Genomic DNA, 8,066 nt, shown 5'->3' on the forward strand with positions numbered 1-8,066 from the left:
AATTCCACATGAATTTCCCTTGAAATTCCATTCCAAACACATTTCCTCATGATACATACTCATCCAATTCCATCACACAACATGTTAATAATGACATTCCAGGCATATGAGATACTAATTGCACAAAACCACCCTAAAACACACAATATCATACTTTATAACAGAAAATAGAGCGTCCCACTGCAGTGACTCTCGCTCAAGTTAGACACTCTAGCCCAAACGATAGGTTATCTCGCTTAGGCGAGTCAGTCTCGCCTGAGCGAGGCTCTAACAGTGGCAAAAATTAAAAACTGGGCGAACTCTCGCTCAGGCTAAGCTGGCTCGCTTAGACGAGATCGTCTTCTCGCTTAAGCGACCTCAGCTCACCTAGGCGAGACTTCGCGCAGGATCAGGGGTGGGTTTTATATAGTTATATTTTTAAGTGAATTTTGATATATTTCTATAAGAAAATTCATAAACGATGATCAAATTTAGTGATAAAAATATGTTTGAAGTTCAATTTAGAGACTAATTTTCTAACTAGAGAACAATTTATTTGGTAACCAAAATCTTGATTGCTGATGTTAGTGAACCAATTTAAATACAAATTCATAATTGAAATTATTTAGTTACGAACATGGAAACCAATTTTAATTTTTTATTCATATAAACTATTTTAGTTACCAATAACTTTTAGTTTATAAATTGATATCTAAGTTAATCATTAAAATTAGTCATTATTCAATTATATTCCGTATATAAAGATGCTTACATCACTTCACTTTTAGTATTTACCGTGGGCACAATACGTTTTTCCTGATCTTCCCATACTGGAAAAATGTTAATGCTCCAACATCCACACTGAATATGAACCGAATTGTCTCACGATCTTTTGAACTCATTTCACGTACCAGTCTAATGGACAAACATACTATAACCTTAAGTGATGAAAAGCCGACATGTAGGTGTCAAATGATGTGAAAATTGTAGAAATTTTAATAATAAAAAAGTATAAAAATGTAGTTAAATATTTGAAGTAAAAAATAAAATAGTTAATTATAATTTAAAGGATTTATTTTCAAATAATAAAATTTGATGAATAATTATTTAATTAGAAAAAAATATTAGATATTATAAGATATTTTTTGATATTAAAAATTGTTAATATATTGTTATATAATATTATTAGATAATAATAATAAATGATAATGAAATATTGTATTTCCTTATAAGGATGAAAATTTGTGTATTTTATAAATAGAAACACATTTTAATGAAGAGAAAAGGGCATTTATTTTCATGGATGGAACAAGGATGTGTGAGTTTCATTGTGGAAAGAAAGGGAGTGGGTAACAATTTTTATCAACTATAGAGGAGAGGAAGGAAATCTTTTGTTTTATGCGTCACAATTTTACCTTTTCTTAGAGTTAAAGAGTACATATAATAAAATGATTATTTTAATATAAAAAAGGTTATTTAAAAAGTGAAATTAAAAATAAAATGTGTAGACAATGAAAAATATTTTTATATAATGATATAGCTCTTATTTTAAGTGTATAATTTAATATAAACTAAAATTTAAACTTAATTGAAATTAAAAGATATATAAGTTATACGGTAAAAAAATCAACTTAAAAGAATATATAAAAAATTTAAGATTCTTTATACTTTTTCTACATTCATAGTTTTGACTTACAACTTTCATCTGTACCTCGAAAACTTCTTTTATCAATAAACACAATATTTTAATATTAAAGAAAGTTATTTATGTAAAAACAAACTAATTTTAGGAAATCCATATTTATAATAAATATTAATTTTTTTTATAACAAATTCATTTAAGTATCTCCTTAAAACTTATACACGGCTTATTTTAATATTTAAACAGACATTTTTTTAGTATGTTTTAATCTCTAACACAAACTTAATAATACAAAAAACTAAACAAGTGATCAAACATATCATTTATATCGATTCTAAAATCCTACAAAATTTATAAAATTTATATTCATACACAAAATTATTTTATGCTACTCAAAATTTATAACTGAATTTCATAATATTTAGAATAATATAGTACATCCTTAAATAGCTGAAAAAAATGAAAATTTGTGTATTTTAGATGTAGAAGAGAGGTTGTCACTTTTTTTGTTTTTTTTTTGGTGCAATTGCTTTTCTAACTAAACCCCTTTGTTTTATTTTTTGAGTGCTGTAAGAGTTTTAATAATTGGGCTTTAATAATTGGGCTTTAACGGTTAATAACAAAAAAAAATCACTACAATTGTCAGCCCACTACCACGAAGAAACTCGTACGTGACAAGGCCACCACCAACGTTGCTACTGTGTGAGTCGCCGCCGCCGAAAGAGGCGCCACCGCCACGACGTCGCCGCTGACAGAGGAACTGCCGAAAGAGGCGTCACGGCCGTGAATTCTGTCCGCTTGTTCTCCCTTCCGTTGGGAGGGATTGCATCGCGAGAGAAGCACAGCCGCGAGCTCTGTTGGCTTCTCCGCTGACAGAGAAGCCACCGCCGTGAGATCTGTCAGCTTATTCTCTTTCACCGCTGGGAGGATTGCAACGAAAGAAGCTCAATAATGTTATTATATGCTTTTTCATGTACAAATTTTTTGAAACTCTACACAGAATCTAATCATATATAAAAACCTAGACAGGCTTTATATATTCTTGGAAGTTGTTTTGAAAAGAGTTTGACACTGCTTCGCAGCAACTCAATATGGAAGAAAAAATAGACACTGCAGACAAGAAGGTAAGCTTCCTTCGTTAATGCTTTCAATATGTTTGTTCTGTGTTGTTTCTAACGCCTTTGAAAAAATTAATTCAACTTGTGCATTTTTCGCTTTTAAGTTTCCTTAGATGCTTTTAGTATTTTGAATGTACTGCTGTGGAATCAATTGAATATTTTAGGTGGTAAATTTTTACGGGAAACTATGCTGAATGTTTTGGCATAAATGAGTTGATTCCCAAAGTGACTTCTAGATACTAAGTTTTCATCGGAGTATGTTAAATGATGACGGGATTTAAGAGTCGTCGTATACACTTTTAGTTTTGCTAAAATGCAGCTCAGAAAGATTTGTATTGTATATACTCTTGGTTTTAGTTGTGTGTTTCCTGTCACAGTTATTGTGGTGATGAAATCATTGGACTAAATGGTTATGCTTTAATACTTATTTAATAGATGAAAAACTACATTTGCTATAAACCTAGTGAATCAGTTCATATAGAATTAGGGATTTTAGTTTTAGATTCGTACGTTTGCCAAAATTATTTTCAACTTCTTTGGTTGTTGGTGATAGTGATGCAGTCTTTTGTAGTATTTTTGTTTCCCTTTCCTTCTTTCTCCTTTGTCCCAACAATATAACTAGTGCTTCCATATGGGTAGGTGCTGGCTGATATTGTAAAATTGGCACAAAAGAGAGGCCTGAGGGGTAAGCTAGGAGACTGGAAAGAATTCTTGGACAGTCATGACAAAAAGTTTGGGGCCAATTTGAGTGATCCATCAAAGCGACCCCATGAGTTATTGGCAACATTTCTAAAGTCTTTTTCGGAGGACGAACATTTGAAGGTAAATAACTTTTCAGTACCAAATATGTACACATAGACTCAAAAGATGTGAGTTTTATTTATTTCTTGTGTATAGTTTTTTGATAACATCATGCGACATCATGCAAATCAATACTTGTTGGAGCGGATGAAAGATAAATCCCACGATTCCCCGGAACAGGTTCGTTTTAATGGTGGTTGTTCTGCTAAAATCTTGTTTTAGATTTGTATTAAACTTTCTTTCTTGGATTATAGTTGTAAGTAATAATGTTATTTTGCTTGAGTTATGAAGTTTTGTTTTCATTTGTAAGATTTCTATTAAATACTGAGTTTCCTTTCCGTAAAAGTCATACTCACCGCATGTGTTTTGGGCTTTCTACCTATCCTTGTTATTTCTTTGAGTGATTCAACATTATCATTCAATTTCATCTGAGATTGTTCCAATCAATGTTGTCAAAACTGAATCAGGAACCAAACTAGTGTTTGGTTGAAGTCTTCCTAAAAGGCAGTTCAAATTTGAACCGGGATAAAACCGGTCAAACTGGGCATGAGCTGGAAAATTGGGAAAACTAGTGGGTTGGGAGGTTTGACTGGTTGTTTATGAAAACTTGATTTATTTTAAGTTATAATTTTGCTGTAGTTGGTTTTTGAGTTACTGATGGATTTAAATTCCAACCGGGATATAGTCGGTCAAACTGGCCATGAACTTGAAAAACTGTGAAAACTTGTGTGTTGAGAGGTTTAGGTTGTTGGTTCTAAGAACGTGTTTTTCCTGTTGTAGAGAGTTGTAGTTACTAATGGATTTTATTTTTTAGTTCTAAGAACATGTGTATATATATACACGATGTATTATACTTGCTTGCTTTCATATATAACTTCTAATGCTATGACTTAGGATGCATTTAATTGAAGTTTAAATTTTAATTTTGTAATATATATATATATATATATATATATATATATATATATATAATCTTTTTTATTAATACTACTTTGTATATTGTACTATCATATTAAAAGAATAAAATGATAATATTTTATTGAATCTGGTTTGACACTGGTTGAACTCCACGTTAAACCTTTGAACCTTAAACCCATAACTTCACTGGTTTAGTGACTGGACTGGTTTTAAGTACTATTCACATGTATCTTCTGCCCTATTTCTATAATTAATTTTTACATATTTCTAAATTTATACTTTTATGAATTATTCTTTTCCTCTTTTTTATTTAAACCATCATGCCAATTTGATATCAGCTTCCAAGTTGAATATTTCTTGTTTCTTCTAGCAAATCTGAATGTAGAACTAAAGTCTAAAATTGAAGAGAATGCAATTGATAGTGGCTTGAATCTCTATGATTCAACAAAATAAAATATTCTGATGTTACTTTTGCTGATAATTATCCTTTTTCTCCTTACTGGGTTGTGTAATTGATAATGGGTATGCACATTTTTTTTCTTCTTAATTAATGTTGTTGATTTCATTGACATGTGTATTTACAAAAAAAAGTTATACTATAATTTTCTAACAGTCTGATGTTTGCTGCACAGAGGCTAGTTCAAATAACTCTGCAGCATCCGTTATATCCATTGGACTATTCATTTCCATCAATTGATGAGGTTTGTTGACATCATCTGTACCTGAATTTGAAGGGGTCAATAGTTATTCTGATATATCATATATTATGCTTTTGATGTGGATTTGAAGGGGTGGATAGTTATAAATGTTAAAAACAAGCCCAAGGTGTTGAAGTCTACTACAATGCTAGCTGTTGATTGTGAAATGGTTCTTTGTGAAGATGGGACAGAAGCGGTAGTTAAAGTCTGTGTGGTGGACCATAATTTAGAGGTAATTTATGTACACTCCTCGTTTCGCATAGCCTCCCAAAAAATGGTTTCACATAATTGTTTTTAAAATTATTCTCCTTTTCGGGATTATAGATAGATAATTTTCAGAACTTTTCAGGTCAAGCTGAATGAATTCGTAAAACCCAACAAAAAAATTGTGGACTACAGAACAGAGATCACTGGTATCTCTTCTCAAGATCTAGAGGCAGTGACTTGCTCATTGGCTGATATACAGGTGTTTTGTGGGTTTCTTTGTTCTTTTATTGTATAGTCTTTCATGTGCCTAATGAAGATATGTCTTGCGCTTCCATAGAAATCCCTGAAGAAGTTGTTATCAAAAGGAACAATATTAGTGGGACACAGCTTGCATAATGATCTACATGGTAAGTTTGATAAACGTTTTAGTTTACTTTGGTCTGTTTTTAAACCTACTGCTAGATTTTGAGTATATTAAGGGACTAGCGCTTCTAATTTATTTACTAATACAAGTTGTCTGCAGTGCTGAAGCTTGATCATGTCAGAGTCATTGACACTTCCTATATCTTCCAATCCGTGAATGGGTCTATGCACAGAAGACCTTCTTTGAATGGTTTGTGTCAGGTACCAAAGTGGCAAATATTTTATATGCAAAAATTAAGGTTATCTCCATTATGAGAAAGGGTCACATAGTCACTCTTTTGGAGGAATCATGTTGTTTTGGATGCAAAGTTTCTTGTGCACTTGTGCTAGTTTATATCTTGAAATTTAAGATCTTTTTCATCATCCAGGCTTGCCCAAGAAAATTATAGCAACATGGAAGAATAAACGCAGAAATGGCAAATATTGATTTTTGATTTATAGTTTATCACCAATTGTTGTGACAGGCTGTTTTGGGTTGTGCTGTTCGGGAAAAAGGTGTTCCACATAATTGTCTAGATGATGCACGTGCAGCTATGAAGCTGGTTCTTGCAAAGATCAAACATGGCGTTGATAAGGAATTTCCAATTTCACTGGCTCAAGAGCGTGTAAGCGGACATATACATCTTAAGCATTCTTGTCGTTGTAATCATGTTGATTGGCGACTAAAGATGAATGCTATCACTGTCATATTGTTTTAGGTTCCAGAAAATGAGACAGCAAAGCTTTTTCTTCACATGATACCAAATACCTTAAACACTGAAGCACTGCATACCATTATTCCTGGAGAATTCAGAACAGAACTGCAGGTAGTGTGTCTCTCATGGCTATCTCAATGTTCTAGTGAATAGGTTCATTTGTAATTATTTAAATAGTGTGAATATCTTCAATTTGAAAACATTTAGTTTTGTCTCAAGGTAATCTTGTTGGAGGTCTTTTACTGGGTTACATTTTGTGTTTGAGATCTGATGCATCTGTTGCAGCCTAACAGGAAAGGTCCAGGAAGACATTATTCTGCCTTAGCTGTTTTTAAAAATACACAAGAGGCTGATGATGCCTTTGAGAAAGTCCAAGGAATCCTGTTAAAGGTACATATATATATATATATATATGATAAACTAATTTTGCAGTCACTGAAAGACATTTATTTTCTGAGATTGCTGATCTATTTCATACTATGTATATTACTTTATCTTAGGATAATCAAGGGCGTCCACAGAAACTTGTAACATTACTGTCAAGTAAAGTCATGCCTGTCACTCTATATGTTCGGAAAATGGCAAGTGATGAACCCAATGACCAGACTGAATCTAATAAGAGGGCTTTACAAACGGATGAGGCAGTTGATGTTTCCAAGAAAGCAAAGATAGATCAAAACACTGAAGAGGATGCCCATTTAAAAGAGATTGAAGCACTGAATCAAAGATTAAAGCAAAGTGAATTGGAGATCGAATCATTGAAGAAAGAGCTGACACAAAAAGATTTTGAAATATCCACGCTGCATAAAATGGTAGCCTCTTTAAATAAGCGAAGAAAGTAAAAAGTCTAGCCAGGAGATGAAATACTGGATTGTTTGAAGGGATGCTCCTCAGCATCTATGGCAATTTTCTTGAAAATCGGTTCCGGGAACCGTGCAGTTTTGAGACATTCATATTTAGTTGTCAGGTTAATTACTGAAGTTCCAAAAGTTGTTGTCTTTCAGTCCAAATTTGGATTTAAATATTTCTCGAAGGATGAACAAGTGTACCGATGAATTTTTAATTATATATGTATGTTCTATTGACATTATGTATGTTCTACTGACATTCCTTCATACTAAGAAAACTCAGCTAATATTATAAATTGTTAGCTTTATTTTAAATATTTGGAGACATCTATTTCACTGTTCTCTCTTAAATCAATTCTCTCAAATGCTGTAATAATTTCGTTTTCTTTTTCTACTGTAGCAGTAATCCGTTAGTGTTAGTACAAATGACTTATTCCAGTAATTATACCAGTGAGTGAATATAAAACAAAACATGCATATAGAAGAGGAAGACTAATATTATTCAATTTACTTTTTATTTGTGCTTTATGTCAGGATAATTATTAATTAAATCTTATCAAAATGAATAAATATGGCTAGATGAGCTTATAATGGAGTTTATGAAACAAATTATCAAAAGCATCAGAGCTTCTAATGTTACAAGAAGCTCAAATAAAATTATTTTAGTTGGTTAACACCATAAAGACTTTCAAAGCTTCTTTTATCAATAAACACGATATTTTAATATTAAAGAAAGT

At 31.8% G+C, this 8,066-nt stretch overlaps 1 protein-coding gene across 3 annotated transcripts; it reads left to right on the forward strand.

Moving 5' to 3' along the window:
* Nucleotides 1-2,266: 2,266 nt before the first annotated feature.
* On the forward strand, nt 2,267-7,571 carry LOC114174206 (small RNA degrading nuclease 1-like). 3 transcript variants are annotated; one of them, XM_028059034.1, is made up of 13 exons: nt 2,267-2,594; nt 2,704-2,745; nt 3,379-3,561; nt 3,637-3,720; nt 5,091-5,159; nt 5,248-5,388; nt 5,506-5,622; nt 5,701-5,770; nt 5,887-5,987; nt 6,251-6,391; nt 6,485-6,592; nt 6,767-6,871; nt 6,982-7,571. In XM_028059034.1, exons 1-13 carry the CDS (start codon nt 2,583-2,585, stop codon nt 7,321-7,323), a joined length of 1,515 nt encoding a protein of 504 aa, XP_027914835.1. In that variant the 5' UTR covers nt 2,267-2,582; the 3' UTR covers nt 7,324-7,571. The 3 variants fall into 3 exon arrangements, with proteins under 3 accessions (XP_027914835.1, XP_027914992.1, XP_027914915.1); XM_028059191.1 differs by having other exon boundaries at nt 2,267-2,574; XM_028059114.1 differs by having other exon boundaries at nt 2,267-2,745.
* Nucleotides 7,572-8,066: the final 495 nt, after the last annotated feature.

The sequence above is a fragment of the Vigna unguiculata genome, chromosome 1 (genome assembly GCF_004118075.2).
Source record: "Vigna unguiculata cultivar IT97K-499-35 chromosome 1, ASM411807v1, whole genome shotgun sequence".
NCBI classification, from domain to species: domain Eukaryota; kingdom Viridiplantae; phylum Streptophyta; class Magnoliopsida; order Fabales; family Fabaceae; genus Vigna; species Vigna unguiculata.

Bases quoted from the DNA above. Each gene is read 5' to 3' on its own strand.
- LOC114174206 (XM_028059034.1), top strand. The intron at 5,389-5,505 runs GTAATTTATGTA...AGAACTTTTCAG, and splicing joins TGGTGGACCATAATTTAGAG to GTCAAGCTGAATGAATTCGT. The intron at 5,771-5,886 runs GTAAGTTTGATA...AGTTGTCTGCAG, and splicing joins CTTGCATAATGATCTACATG to TGCTGAAGCTTGATCATGTC.